Source organism: Simochromis diagramma, unplaced genomic scaffold (genome assembly GCF_900408965.1).
Source record: "Simochromis diagramma unplaced genomic scaffold, fSimDia1.1 OVJJ01000685.1, whole genome shotgun sequence".
NCBI classification, from domain to species: Eukaryota; Metazoa; Chordata; class Actinopteri; order Cichliformes; family Cichlidae; genus Simochromis; species Simochromis diagramma.
The window spans coordinates 14,196,435-14,211,416 of NW_024387477.1; the positions used below are offsets into that span (position 1 = coordinate 14,196,435).

At 42.0% G+C, this 14,982-nt stretch overlaps 1 protein-coding gene across 1 annotated transcript; it reads left to right on the top strand.

The window, feature by feature from the left end:
- Positions 1 to 1,093: 1,093 nt before the first annotated feature.
- Positions 1,094 to 12,241, top strand: tgfb5 (transforming growth factor, beta 5). The gene is made up of 7 exons (XM_040015544.1): positions 1,094 to 2,601; positions 4,981 to 5,144; positions 5,290 to 5,422; positions 5,514 to 5,624; positions 7,195 to 7,375; positions 7,761 to 7,914; positions 10,457 to 12,241. The coding sequence occupies exons 1-7, from the start codon at positions 2,241 to 2,243 to the stop codon at positions 10,613 to 10,615; spliced, it is 1,263 nt and encodes a 420-aa protein (XP_039871478.1). The 5' UTR covers positions 1,094 to 2,240; the 3' UTR covers positions 10,616 to 12,241.
- Positions 12,242 to 14,982: the final 2,741 nt, after the last annotated feature.

Consider the following 14,982-nt stretch of genomic DNA (forward strand, 5'->3'; position numbering starts at 1 on the left):
ATCTTAAAAAGAGAAAATATCCAATGAGCAGTAGTTCTGTGGGTGAGAACACCTTGTTGATGTCAGAAGAATATAGCCATACTCCTTCGAGCTGACAGAAAGGCAACAAAAACCCAAATAACTACTCATTACAACCCAGGTATGCAAGGGAGCATCTATAAACAGAGAAAAATTAGACTATGAATAAAATGAGTTCAAAAAAATTGGACAATGGAAGACGGAGAAAAACGTTTGCTCTGATAGGTCTCATTTCTGCTGCAACCTTTGGATGAAAGGGTCAGACTTTGTTGGAGACGATGTGAAAGCATGGATCCATCCTGCTGTGTATCAACAGTTTAGGCTGCTGCTGCTGGTGTAATAGTGTTGAGGGTTTTCTATTGGCACACTTTGGGCACTTTGAATGTTATGTAGACATTACAGCATCCCTGAGTATTGTTTCTGACCATGTCCATCTGTTTACAACCCATCTTCTGATGGCTGCTTCCAGAAGGATCACAAACTGTTTTCTTGACGACTTCTCTGTACTCAAATTCCCTCCCCGGTCACCAGATCTCAATACAACACAGCACTTTTGGGATGTCCTGGAACAGGATTCATATTATGGATGTGCAACTGACAAATCAGCAGCAACTGTGTGATGCTGTCACGTCAACATGGACCAAAATCTCTGAATAAGGTTTCCAGCACCTTGTTGAATCTTTGCCCTGAAGAATTAAGGCAGCTCTGCAGACAAAAGGTGGTCTAGCATGGTACTAACACCGTGTATCTAACAAAGTGGCAGGTGTACACTATAAACATGTATGATTTGGCTATTTTACACATATCAAGCGAAGGTAACGTAAAGATTTAGTTCCTCAAATGCCGAGCTATTCCTCTGGAGCGGTTTAGTTGCGGGGAGAGGGTGGTGAATTTTTGTGGAGAAAATAATTGCAAAATGTGCAGCTATGTGTGTGTGCCTCTTCTGGAGGGAGGAAGATGGTTTTTACCTACATAATAATACACTGCATTCACTCTGGTGGCATCCCGCCCCACCATCACCACCACCACCATCCCTCCCTCCCTTCCAGCCTCCTTCTCTCTCTGTCTCAGTCTCAGAGTTTCTCACAGAGGATCTGCAGAATAATGGAGTCACATCCTGCAGCAGGTCTGTGTGTCTTCAGCAGAGCTTTCAGCCCAGCGTTCACCAGGCTGGAGCTCATTTAATTTGGGATCTGCAGGTCACTGTTAAGTTTCCTCTCTTTTTTTTTAAACTCACAGCACAAGGACTTCTTTCTTATGTTTTCTGCGTCAAGTCTTTTTACGTCGTCTGACTTTTTCCGTGTTTAGATGTTTATATGAGGGGTTTAACAGGCCCACCGTGTTTTTTCCAACATAAATCACATTTTTTTCTACGTTTCAGTACAGCCCGCTCACTGTTTACCTATAACGGGGAATGGGAGGACCTCACTAGGTTTTCCAAGTTGTAGCTAGATTCTCTGGAAGCGGATATGGGACAGTCTTTTGCTCCACACATGGGTGTTTCGGGGGTGAAGGCACGGGAGCTCTGTTGCTTTCGGTAAACTGCTCCGCTCAAGTTGTTGTTTGAAGGATTTGCGACATGGGCTGAGCTCTTGTGACGACTCTGTTCTCCTGAAAGCTGTTCGCGTATCCGAGGATGGACGGCGGAAAACGGAGATAACGTTTTAACTTTCCGGACAGACTTTCGTTAAAAAACGCCACTTATACACGAAGAGAGCGCGCGCACGGCGGCAAGGGACACCAGAGCTCTCCGAGCGCACCAGACTGGACCCGAAGAGTCACGAGAAATTTCCAATCACTTCATTTTTACATTTTTACAGTGTTTTGTTGCAGTTTTATATTTTTCTTTTTAAATTAAAACAGCCGTTTTTTCTTAGATGCACTAAGTTAAATGTAGATTTTAAAGAATAAATAATGCGTCCTTGTGTGTTTGGTGCTTGGCGCGTCTATGAAAATGTTATAAAACTACAAAATCAGAAGTGTGAAATCAGCAGATGCGGTTTTCCTTTTTTACACGATGCGGTTTTGACCAAACTAACACATTAGAGCTGGATTTTTCAAAATAGTTTATTGATCTAAGTTAGGAAGGCTCGGTTTTCACCCTCAGTCTCGCAGTTTAAATCATTTTACGCACACGTTTCTGCGCGCTTGGCTTGGAGACGCAGCTTGTTGGTCAGAGCCCACTGCGCTGAATTATCTCCGTCCTCGCACCTCCCCGGACAATGTGGCTTCCCCGTCTCGCGCTGGTGCTGCTGCTCCGGTTCTCCGGTGTATTCCTGGTGGAGGGCTTCAACACCTGCCAGTCCATCAACCTGGACGCGCAGAAGTCTCGACGCATCGAGGCGGTGCGCGGTCAGATCCTCAGCAAGCTCCGCATCCGCAGCCCTCCAGATGACGACGACGACGTGCCACCACCGAGCTCGGTGCCCCCGGAGGTCTTGCTGCTGTACAACAGCACGCGGGAGCTGCTGAAGGAGCGCGCGCGCCAGGCCGAGTCCGCGTGCGAGCGCGAAAGCAGCGAGGAGGACTACTACGCCAAAGAGGTGCAGAGGATCGACATGCTGCCCCCCCGCACCGACACAAGTGAGTCCTGACAGGGGTTCTCAATGTGTGGCCCGGGGTCCCCAGTGGTCACTTTAGAAGAATGAAAGTATGTACTAGTTTGAAACGTCTGAATATCCAATCCCATCCGGGTAAAACAAACACAGAGGCCTCTATTCGCTGTTGTTGAGCATTAATTATGTAATTGAATCTCAGTGAATTACAGTGAAAAAGTAACAATGTTGCCATGTTTTATTTTCATTTTTTTAAACTCTTAAATAGCAAATCAGGTGCATGTTTTCCCCTCATGAGAGATTTATTTGAACCTCCTCAGGTCCTGCATCCTGAACAGACTGAACAGTCCCTCCACCCATATCATAGCAGCAGTGACTGATAATTATCTGAGTTAAAAAACAAAACGATTTTCTGACTGCTGATGGATTAGTAGTTCTTGAATATTGTATCTGATTTTGTGAGTCTGTCTTTGATTAACCTGTTTGGTTTAATAGTTCAGTCTCCTAACTAAGCTTTATAAACTACCTGCTTTTATCAACTTTAACTACGTATATAGCAGGTTCTCTGTGCACCATTTATTATCAGTTGATATAAATATTTGTAATAAATTCTAACACAAAAAGAGCTGAAAGCAGCAAGTGTGACATTTTTAATTAATATATATATATATTTTGGCAACTACTGTAACTCATAGTGCTGTGCAAAAGTCCTGAGCCACCCTTCAGTTCCTTATATTTTACTTGGGGAAAAAAAAGTATTTATTCTAATGTGCTTGAAAATCAATATTTGGTATGACTACTTTATTCTTAACTCTTTTCGTCAAGCTTTCTTTTTATTTCTTTAAGCAGTCTTCAGGTAAGCTTCTCAGGGCTCCTTGAAAGACATTCGAAGATCGTGTTTGGATGTTGGCTGTCTTTTGCTCCGTTGTCTGTTGGGATGATCCCACGCTGCTTCAATTATGCTGAGGTCTGATCTGGATCCATCACTCCATGAGACCTGTTGCCACTGAATTTCAGTCCAGTTCTTTCATAATTTTGTATAACTCAGCCTTTTTTCCATGTTTCCCTTCCTTTAAATCACTTCCTGACAGCCACCCTTCCACTGAGACTATTTCTAATCAGTCTACAGTGAACAGCAGATGGATCAACCGAAGGTCCAGGTCCGTTTCTCAGGTCCTACGTCAGGCTGGATTTTTTCCTGTCCTGCAGACAGATTGTAGACCTGCTGTCTTTTGTCTTCCACTTGTCCAATTTCCTCAGTTTTTCAAGGACACGCTGCACAGCTTGCTGAGATAGGCCAACTAATAGCTCTTTGGAAAAGCATCTTGTTGTTGCGAAAATACTATTTTATGCCTGTTAAACTGTGTTATGTTTTATAAATTTAAACGATGTATTTTTGTGTCAGGCTGGTAGTAACAAAGTGCCTAAAGATACTATTTAAGATACCATTCGCTAAGTCCTCTGTTATGTGTAGACACAGCACTGGTTCATCCCTTGACTAAAGTCCCTTTTTTACACTAGAATGATTCATAGGCCAGTGTTAAATGGCTCAACATATTAAAAAAAACATTTCTCTGAAAACAGTCAGGCACAAGGACTGGAGATGAGAAAAAAAGTGTCCAAAAAAAGACCTCCAGAAAAGACCACTGTAAAAAAAAAAATACATAAAGTCTGGCTCCTTGGAAGTACATATAGAGAAATGAGGGGTGGATCAACACATTTGTAAAGTACATTTAAGACATTTTGTGTAATTATGATAGTTTCTTTTAAAAAATGTGTCTGTTTAACAGTTTATTGGCATTCACACCTGCATTTATATTTCTTGATAAATACAACAGAATAACTACACTGTAGTCTGCTGTAAACCACATGCTTAATAGGGGGACCTAAAAGGAGAAGTGTTAGTAGTAGTAGTCAGTAAGAAGTTTCTGGCTGTTTTAAATCGTAGCTACTGCTGTGAGACACTGTACTACTGCACATCCCATCTTCTAAAAACTAAAAACTACCCCAGATGTGCCCCTCAGTAATGCACTCTGCTTTCCTGCCCCATCAGAGCACTTTCATGGAGTCGATCCACCAGCTGTGGAAAGAAAACTCGGTGTGTTGATGGATCTTATTTGGAAGATTTGAAGATTAATGGTGCTGCTGATATTACATGGTGCATAATTGTATAACTGTCTAGGTGTTTGGGGATGTTTCACACAGGAAACCCATGAGCACAACAATCAGCCATATATTAAACATAAGCCCGACACATTTAGCCTCTTTACCAAAACCTATAATTACGTCCGAGACAATCAGTCCCACAGTGCAGTTTTAACCCATAGTATAAATACAGCATTGTGTGAAGGCACGAGATGTTGTTGGAGCATTAGTCATCCACAGTGCTTTGTTTTGCTCCCTCAAGATGCAGTGCAGCCAACAGCACCCAGCCCCCACTACAGAGTCGTCCACTTTGACGTCAGCGGAGTCGACCTGACTAACAGCACTCTGGTCAAGGCTGAGTTCAGGATCTTCAGAGCCCCCAACCCACAGGCCCGGGCCTCGGAGCAGAGAGTGGAGCTCTATCAGGTATATCCATTATTCTCAGTGAGCGACAGTCTGATTTGATCTTAAAGTCAGAAGATTGTTATTTATAATTCAACCCAACACAGAAACATCTCTTATGTATCGATGACATGGGGATCTAGCTCCTTCTGTGTGTTTGTTGTCTCAGCTGCTAAAGCCGGATGAAGACAGCACATCCACTCAGCGTTACATCGACTCGCGCACCGTTCAGCCAAAAGCAAAAGGAGCCTGGATCTCTATGGAGGTCACAGAGACTGTAAAGGACTGGGTGTCAGAGCCAGGTGAGCTTCAGCACCAGCGAGTCGTTACCAGCTTGCACTGCGATCCATACATCAGTGTTTGCACATCTCTTTCCCTTCTTCCCTCCCATAGAGAATAATCTTGGCCTGAAGCTGGGCGTCCACTGTCCCTGCTGCACCTTCGTCCCATCCACCAACAACATCGTTCCCAACAAGAGCGAGGAGCTGGAGGCCCTGTTTGCTGGTCTGTTGCAGTCTTTTATGATAGAAAGACTTTATAATCATGCATTTATGTGCACTGCAGATGCCGCTAAAAGCACTCTAGTCCAGGAACTGAGATTAAAGGGACCCAGTGATGATGATGATGCTCCTTATTCTGTCATATAAATTGTTAAAAAGGTAGATGCAGACGTAGGCCATGTGAGAATACATTTTAGGCTTCAGTCTAATTTAAATGTTTCAGTTTTGCTACTTATGCCTCTGAGTGACGTCAATGAGACATGCTGTCCCTGATATGGTCCTCCGAGCCACACAGAAGCCCCACCCACCCCCTGTTCAACCGTTTCTGAGGGGCAGCGAATCAGGAGGAGGAGAAGAGCCAAAATGGCTTGTTTCATTTGTTTGCTTCATTTTGTTACTGATTATGTCCTTAAAATCAGCACAATAAGCCTCTTTGCGGAGATGCTCGTTTTTGGATGGCTGTTTGGGATTCATCGTTAGTTGTACTGCAGCTACGTGAGATTGTTTTTCGCAAGAACAACTAAGCAAGACAGCCAGCGTGCCAGCAAGACTTAAGAAACTTCAGTTGTGTCTTGGCAGTCTTTTGAGTTGCGAAATGCAAAGTTCACAGATTTGGAAGAGTTGAAGATTTATGAGCGCAGCAAAAAAAAAATAAGATAAAAAAAAAAATCCAGCAGGTCACAAAAAAGTGAACATAAATAACAAAAATGATTTATGAATCACTCACACACTATCTTACAGGAATAATGGAAAAACTGTTCCTCCACACAGTGATACTACTGAATACCAGACTGTCTGTGTTGCTTCATTTAGGCCCCCAAATTATGGCACTTTCCTCAGGACTTACTCTCAACTGAGCCAAGTCAGGTTTTTGCACACGTGGGGGAAAAGAAATTCAACTTGCGATACTGATGTAAGACAAGCAGGGGCTTGTTTTGAGCGCTCTGGCTCCTGTAGCTCAGAAAGAGTGAAGCAAAAAAAAAACGATCCATGAAGTCAGACAAAGAGTCAGACCATCGTTTCTGCTGTAGGAAACATCTGGTTTACATATTACTTCTGTCATATTTGTTCAATGACATTCAAAATGTGCACAAGAACATTACTTCTGCTGCCTTCTTAGAAAAACAGAGTCTTTAGAGGGTAAGAATCAAAGAGGTGACGGCGCCTTTCACGGACAGATTCAGTAGTTATTGCTGGGTATGAAAAAACACTTTTTCTGGCACTCACACCGGGGCTGGCTGACTAACTTTAAAAACATCATGCACACAATTTTCTGCATTTTTAACAGTGCATTTACTTGGAATTTAAATATATTTGGATTGAAAAAATATGCTTAAAAAAAAGTGTGAACTAAATGCCTCGGCCTGGCAGAAAGACAGCGTGGAGTTTTGGGAGGGGCAGCAGTCGCTGCTGCAAAATGAAAGCATTTCCCATGCTTAGAGTATTGCACAAACCATAGGAATTAAATCACATTAGCTTTGAAACAAAGCGACGTCCGCCCACAGACTCTGGTGGAAGACAGAAAGTTTTAGTTTTTCATCCTAAAAAAAAAAAAAAAATTCCTCCTTCTGTAGGCGTGGATGATGAGCGGCTCCGTCAGATGAGGAAGCCTGGTCAGGTGAAAGGACAGGCAGACTTCAGCACCAAGACGCCGCACCTCATCCTCACCCTGCTGCCCAGCGACAGAGTGGATAACCCGGCCAGGAAGAACCGCAAGAAGAGGGCGGCCGCCATCGACACCTCAACCTGCTCCCGGTAGGCCGCCGACCAGCCGCTCGTGTGGTGGTTTAGTGCGACTGACTGACAGCGCTGACACTCCTCCAAGATTTGTAGTTTTGTAATTCTGAAATCTAGTTGTGGGGAGCACTCGGTTTCATTTTGTTTTTTTCCTCGTGACCCACTTTGCAGACAATTGCGCGGCAAAACTAACAGCGCTGACCCTGTGTTTAGACTGCAGGCCAGCGGGCATGCAGCGTTTTATTTAGACTACCTCACGCTGCAGGGGAAAACTCTGGCAGCCCTGCATAGTTATTACCATGTGATGGTTGGTTCTTCGATGGTGACCTGTGGTAATTTTCCCATGACACTGAAGAGAAGGGTGGGAGCTGAACTACATATTGTGTGTGTGTGTGTGTCTCAGTGGCTCGGACCAGGGCTGCTGCCTGCGCTCGCTCTACATCGACTTCAGGCGTGACCTCAACTGGAAGTGGATCCACGAGCCAAAAGGTTACAAAGCCAACTTCTGTGCCGGCAACTGTCCTTACCTCTGGAGCGCCAACAACCACTACAACATGGTGAGCCTCAGGGGTCAAAAGGTCACCTGGCTACTAACCAAATCTGTTTAATCTTTGTTGTTCTTTCTTATAAATTTTGCCATAAAGACTTTTAATAATCAATAATTGTGGTTAGTTAACAGCTGACATTTGACATGTTTTGCTTTTGCTAAGGAAAAATGTCTTTATGTCCGTTAAATTATGAATAATAATTGGATAATAAGATCAGTATATGTGCAGGTAATCTCTGTGAACCAAAATATAGGGGGTACTCCTAATATACAGCTATGGATGTAAGCACAGAAGCCCCACCCACCTGCAGTTTAAAGCTTCTGTTTGCAAGGGACAGCCAATCAGAACAAAGCTGGGTTAAAGTGGTGGTTCTCAAACTGTGGGACAGGCCACACCCGTGGGGCACAGAGCCACTGCAGGTGGGATTGTTATTTTCAACTCGCATTTTTATTTATTGTTAATGATTAATGAAAAACAATGTGGGTGTGTGGAGTGAAGTTAAAGAGGCGCATGCCAGGAAAAGTTTGAGAACCACTGGCTTAAAGGGAGAACAGCAAAAACAGCTGGGAGCGGCTGCACCGAGGCCCAGCATGAGGTAAATAAGGATTATTTTGAAGTGGGAATCATGCAAAGCTACACTAGTGCATAGTAGCTGGAATTAAACTTAATCTGTGCCCTTAATAGAACAGAATTGGTATAGGCAGTTTTTGGGCTTGTTACTAATTAGCCGAGTCCATGTGTGGATACCTCGATATTAGCAGCTTCAAATATCTCATGAGATCCTAGTTCAGACTAATAACTTGGATTACCTTCTCCAGTAGGACAAATGTGTTCTTTTTTTCAACATATATTTCTTTCCAATTTGGAGATTCATGACCTTTAGTGCTGAATATTTTGAATGGAAACAGTGACAGACTTCTCGCTGCTGAGACACGGCCAAATTATATAAACAGAAAACATCTGTGATTGTCAGAAAAATCTGAGCAGCTCCTCCTCAGCCCGTCTGCTAAAACACTCTGGTTTGGACCGAACTCCAATCAACGCTCGGCTTGACGTTAACGTACAGAAAGTCTGAAATGCAGGCGACATTTTCCCGTAAGTGAGCCCTGAGCGCGCTGTTTGCGGCAGCTAAACACCACTGGTTAACCCCAGCATCATAAATGGGCTGACACCTCACAGAAGCCTGTTAAAGAGCACATAGGTTTATGCAACCCAGCTGGCCCGTCTCACTCAGCGAGGGGCTTGGTCTGTAGCCTCACTGACTCTCACCTTTCTTGTACTTCACTTTAATATAGATGTGTAGAATTTCACATTTATTTTAACTTAAGTTTGCAGCAATTAAACATTTTGCTGCTGTCAAAATGTGGCTTTAGTTTAAGGCAGTTTGGCTGCTTTTGCTGTGCATGTATTTTGGAGAAACTGACAGGATGTACTTAAAGAAGTCAAAATTGATTTGATTGCTATAGATTTACTTAGAGCTCCCCCACATAAAATGCACAGAAAGCTACATTTTAACGTCTGAATATGAAGATTTAAAGCTAAAAAACGGACCTGGTAGGAATTAAACTTGAAAAGTTGGATAAGTGAGGGAAATGTAGAGACTCTGGAAAACAACCATTAAAAGTTATTTTTAAACTGGAATAAAACAGGAAGTTTTGAATTATCTTGATTTAGCTTTATATGTGCTGTTTATATCATTTTTACCAGTAAACAGAATCAGTCAACCTTTTGTTATGTTTAGCTAAACTAACCAGATGCTGATATTAGGAGTGCCATTGAACCTCTCATCTAACTCTAAATAAGCAAATTTCCCAAAATGTCAAACTAACATTTCAGATTTGCCAACACATTTTTAAAAAGTACCAAAATAATCATGCAAAATGACGACAGACTGTATTTAAAAGATAGCGGTAGCCACTGGGACATTTGAAGCTTTGGGTTTAGCATGATGGCCACCGCAATCTTTAACCCGAGTGTTAGTCACTTATGCCAGCAAACATCATTTAAGTGCATTCAAAGACTGTATGGGTGCACTCAGACACAGATACTAGAGAGATGCTAATTAGCGCTAAAAAAATAATAGTGTTGTAGAATTTTACTCCCTAAAACTGGAGCACAAACTTATTACTCTTATTAGACTCATATTATTTGTCAGTTATTTGCATTAAAAATGCTCCAAAAGGCACCAACAAGTTAGCAGAGGTAAGGCTAAGTAGGCACTAACTGGTCACTCAGACCTGTAACTGCAATCCTTAATACAATGAAACAGGTCAGTTATGGAAAAAAAAATCATGTCCGCGCAGATGTTACAAAAGGTAAATTATTTAAAGAGACCTAAACAGCTTTTTAAGCATGAGAGTCTGTGGGGATTGGCTCGTTTGTGGCCATTAGATGGACTGCCGTTTCTGGCACTTACCACATTGGCTTCATTTTTCAGCCCTGCTTAAACTTGGGCTGAACTTCACACTTTTCAGCAGGTTCATTCATCACTCGCAGCACTAAACTTTGGATAAATCGCTCTAACATCTGCTCATTTCTGTTCCCGGGTCAGATTCTGCCCCTCTACAACAAGCTGAACCCCGAGGCCTCCGCCACACCCTGCTGCGTTCCTCAGGACCTGGAGCCCCTCACTATCATGTACTTCATAGGCCGCACACCGCGTGTTGAGCAGCTCTCCAACATGGTTGTGAAATCCTGCAAGTGCCGCTGAGGGAGGCAGACGGACTGATTTCAGGACCAAAGCTACAAACTGCTTCTCTCAGGGGGGGACACACTGATCCTCTGTTCATTAAGCTTCGCACCTCAGACTCATGAGATGTTATTTTTTTAATGCTACATGACTCCAGTATCAGGATTTTGCTTCCAAACTTCTGCTCTTCACGCTCTGGAACTTTCTGTTTGACTGGAACACTGTAAATACGGCAACTCAGCTCTATTAAACCCGTACTTTGATATTAAAATGAAATGGGGGTTGCTGTGCGCCTGCTGCATGAAAAGGATTCTTTTTATCAGGAGTTTGATTCCCCCTCTGTCGTTCTCCTGCGGCCGTGGGCAGCGGGGGCAAAGCTGACGTGTTTGCTTTAGGTTTGAAGGTGTTGATGAGAGGGAGGCGGTGTGGAAAGGTTTGCAGGCTGACTGAGATCTGAGCGAAGGAGGCCGGGAACAGATAGAAAAGAGAGAGAGGAGCTGTGTCCAGGCAGAGGCACCCGCCAGCTCTCTGCGGTCCCGGGCTGAAATCTGCCTGCCGTAAACAGGATGTGAAAGATTTCCAGACACCGACCCGACCACTCACGGAACGCCAGATTTAAACGCTCCCCTCATCTCCGCTGTTGCGCTCTCTCTCTCTCCCTCTCTCTCTGGTGCTCAAAGTTCTGGGATTTGTGGTGGGAGGAGAGAGGGAGAAAAGAGAGGCTTTGAAAATGAGACGTGGGATGATAGGGCTGTATTTGGAAAAGCTGCAAGTTTGGAAGGTGGTATTTTGCAGCCTTAGCAAATTTGTAACTATTCGGGTCTGGCTCAAACATTTCATAATCGCACTCTCATGCTCCTCTGCTGAATGTGCCTTCATTATCTTTATGTAAAAAGCTGTTGACTCATTGCTGAGGTTGTATTTTGTCATACCTATGTTTATCATCGCTCAGAGTCTCTCACTCTCTCTCTACAGCCGAGTATTCACGTTGACCACTTTTGATAGAATGTCTAAAAGCTGAAAATAAAATAAAATAAAAAAAACAAAACATCCCCAGGGCTCATTTTAAATATAGACTCTCTGGTATGCCGGTGGTTTGTGTGTGAGAGCGAGACAGACAGCGACTGGGCGCGCGTGTGTGTGTGTGCACGTCTGCACTGTTTGTGTGTGAATGTAGCTAGTGAGGTCATGCGTGATAGCACAGAAGTCATTCCTGAGGTTTTATTGTGAATTTTATTGTGATTGTGTCTGAAAACGACAACAAAAAAAGCTCCATCTGCAGCAGATCTTCTCTCTGTGACTTTTCTTAAATGTATGCATGCATGTGTTTTGAAAACCTGCTTGACAGTAAAGTTTTAGCTGAATAGGAGGCAGTCCAGTCCCAGTAGGTATGAGGCTGTGACAACAACATCAGTTATAGAAGTATTAAGCGGGCCAGTGGTTTTTATACTCTCACTGGTGTTACGCCACAGGAAATATCGCCTGCAATAAAATCGTGTAACTGGATACTTCAAACAATATTCTGGTCAACACTTTGAGGATGTGCTGTTGTAATAAAAAGAAAAGAAAGAAAAAAGTGTACACGACAGCTTATAGATATCTGAATGTTTCACTTCAGGTGGATTAAATGAAACTTTTCTCTCCCCAGGTTGGCTTAAGTGCTTTTTCTTCGACGCTTTATTCAACGAATCCATTTATTTACTTCAAAGTTTACACATTGTGCTCATTCCCAGCTTTACACTTTTACTAGAGTAGCTTTGCATAAGTCTCAGTTAAAAATAATCCTTATTTATCTGACACTGGGTCTAACTTTATTTTGCATGAAACAAGCTGTTTTAAGACAGCTGTCTTCTGATTGGCTGTCCCTCGTGAATAGAGGGTTTAAACAGGAAAGGGGTGGGGCTTCTGTGCCTACAGGAGTGAACTGTCCCTTCTATCACAGTGACATCACGCAGAGTCAAAATGAGAAAAAAAAATGTCTGGAACTTGGTTTTTAGTGCAGGGTGAAGCTGGGCTTTTGGCTCACAGGGATTACTTGCACATAGATATATGGACAGAAGCACTGAGCCACCGACACATTACACCTACACGAGCTGCTCGGCCGTGGAAATCAATGCCAAGAAACTTCCGATGCACAATTTTTTTTGTGCCAGTGATAATGTCAGAGGAGGTTTGGAGCTCTGCAGTTATTGAGTCAGCAAAACGTTGGTGGTTCAGCATTTGCTGACCCCGGTCTGGATCTTTGCGTGGTCTGTAACTTCATAGCTGAACTGCTGTGGTTTCGAAACGTTTCCAGTTTGCAGTAACACCGCTTACGGTTGATCATGGAAAATGCTGGAGGGAAGAAATTTCACAAACTTGACTCGTTTTAGAGGTGGCATCCAATTACAGCACCACGCTGGAATTCAGTGACCTCTTTAGAGCGACCCATTTTTCCCTGAATGTTAATAAAGGCAGACTGCATATCTATGTGCTGGATTTTGTACACGTAAACTCAAAGATTAAGAGGTGTGGCCCACTATTTTTATTCATATAGTCTACTCTGACCTCACTGTTTTAAACTCTGGATGTGAGCATCCAGCACTTTAACAGTGTAAATGACAAATAATAAGGAGATATAAGGAGTATAAGGAGTATAAGCATAACAGGTCCCCTTAAATTTTCTTAAAACAGCAAAGTGAGCTGTTTTCAGAGTCTTTTGAGTGAACTGTAAGAATTAGAGGTGGGTGGATCGATCCAAATATCGATAGTAACGATACCAACACTGGTTCTGGTATTGAAACGATACTAGCATGATTGTAACAATACTTTGCTTCTTTCAAGTTTAGTATGTAGCCCACTGAACTGTGTTAATTATTTTACATCCCAGGTCTCCAAAAACCCAGTTTCAAAACACATGAAAAGCTGGTGTGTTGTGTTAACTAATTATTGTGGAAAGTAACAATCGCAGTGATATAGCGCTGATTAAAATGTGTTCAGAATTTGCAAATTGAGAATTCATCTCATAAGTCATGGCACACTACTCTCCCCCAATAAACTGCCTGAATAACTTAAAATTATTGGTACTGATATCTGCAATTCTGGCCCTGTATTTATTTGGTATTGGACTGATACCAAAATTTGTGATGTGGCACAGGACTACTGTGAATGAGGGGAAGTGTGAATGTTGAATGTTTTTGTTGAAATGTCCAGGCAAGTATATACATGTTAAATGTCAAGATCTATGTGTTTAAACATCATCAATTAACACACACAGTCAGGTTTTTTATTTCTATATGATAACTCTTTATAATTAAACAATAAGAACAAGTATTCTGATGTCCTGTAATCATTTTGAAGTTATAATTAACTTTTTAACTTTAACTTTTTGTACAAAGTATCAGATCAGTATCGTCGATGCCACAATGAATTTTACTTGGTATCGGTTTGGAAAGGAAATCAATGGTATCACACATCAAGAGTATGAATGTGACCGTTTCGTATAACGTGAAATCTACTTTAAATTCCCAGAAATATTACCAGACATGACTTATAACCCTGCTCTGACCACAAGATCAACACTCAGCAGAAGAATAACTGAGACATTTTAACCCTAAAACACCCGTTTTAGGGTTTTCCTTGTTTCTTGTTCCTGAACCCAACGGTTTCTGTCATATTTCAGGCCGTTTCCAGAACAAAACGACTAGGTGTGCATCAAAAGTTAGTGAAAACCCAGAGCCTGTTCTAATGGTCGCCAAACCTCATCTTTATTGATATATAGTGAGGTATATTTGTACGCATCATTAAGAGTACAGAGGAGGTCGTCAGGTGGCATCTTCATGACATTTGGGTGGTGAGCGATAACGCTCTAAAGCCTGACCTGTGAAATAATTGCCAGAAAATTCTAATTTTTTAACTGTCTGATTAAAAATTAAATACTAATTTACATATATATCATTTGTATCATATTTGCTACTTTTTGTGTAATTAAAGATTTATTGTGCTATTTAATGTTTCTATTCAGGGGGGAATAACACTGATGATACAGACATCTGAAAAACTTACTAAATCTCATCAAATATGACATACTTGGCGTTATAAAGTAAAGTAAAAGTAAGAGGATCAATGCCACAATGAAAAAAAAAAAAAACATAAAAAATGGTGAAGGTGAAGAATTCAATCAAGAGTTTCCTAATAATTAATTCCCCAGCAGCAGTCCTTGTAATGATTTGCTAATTTGCTCTCTTCACAGTATAAAGAAAAATAAAATGAAATCATTCTTAATAGAATTTATTAGAATATATTTTTGAGCAAAAATAAATTAAAAAGTCTGTTTTTCTCATTTTCTTTTTTTTTTTTTGTATGTGTTTAAATGTTAGGCATTAATAGCATTGACAGCACTAATGCTT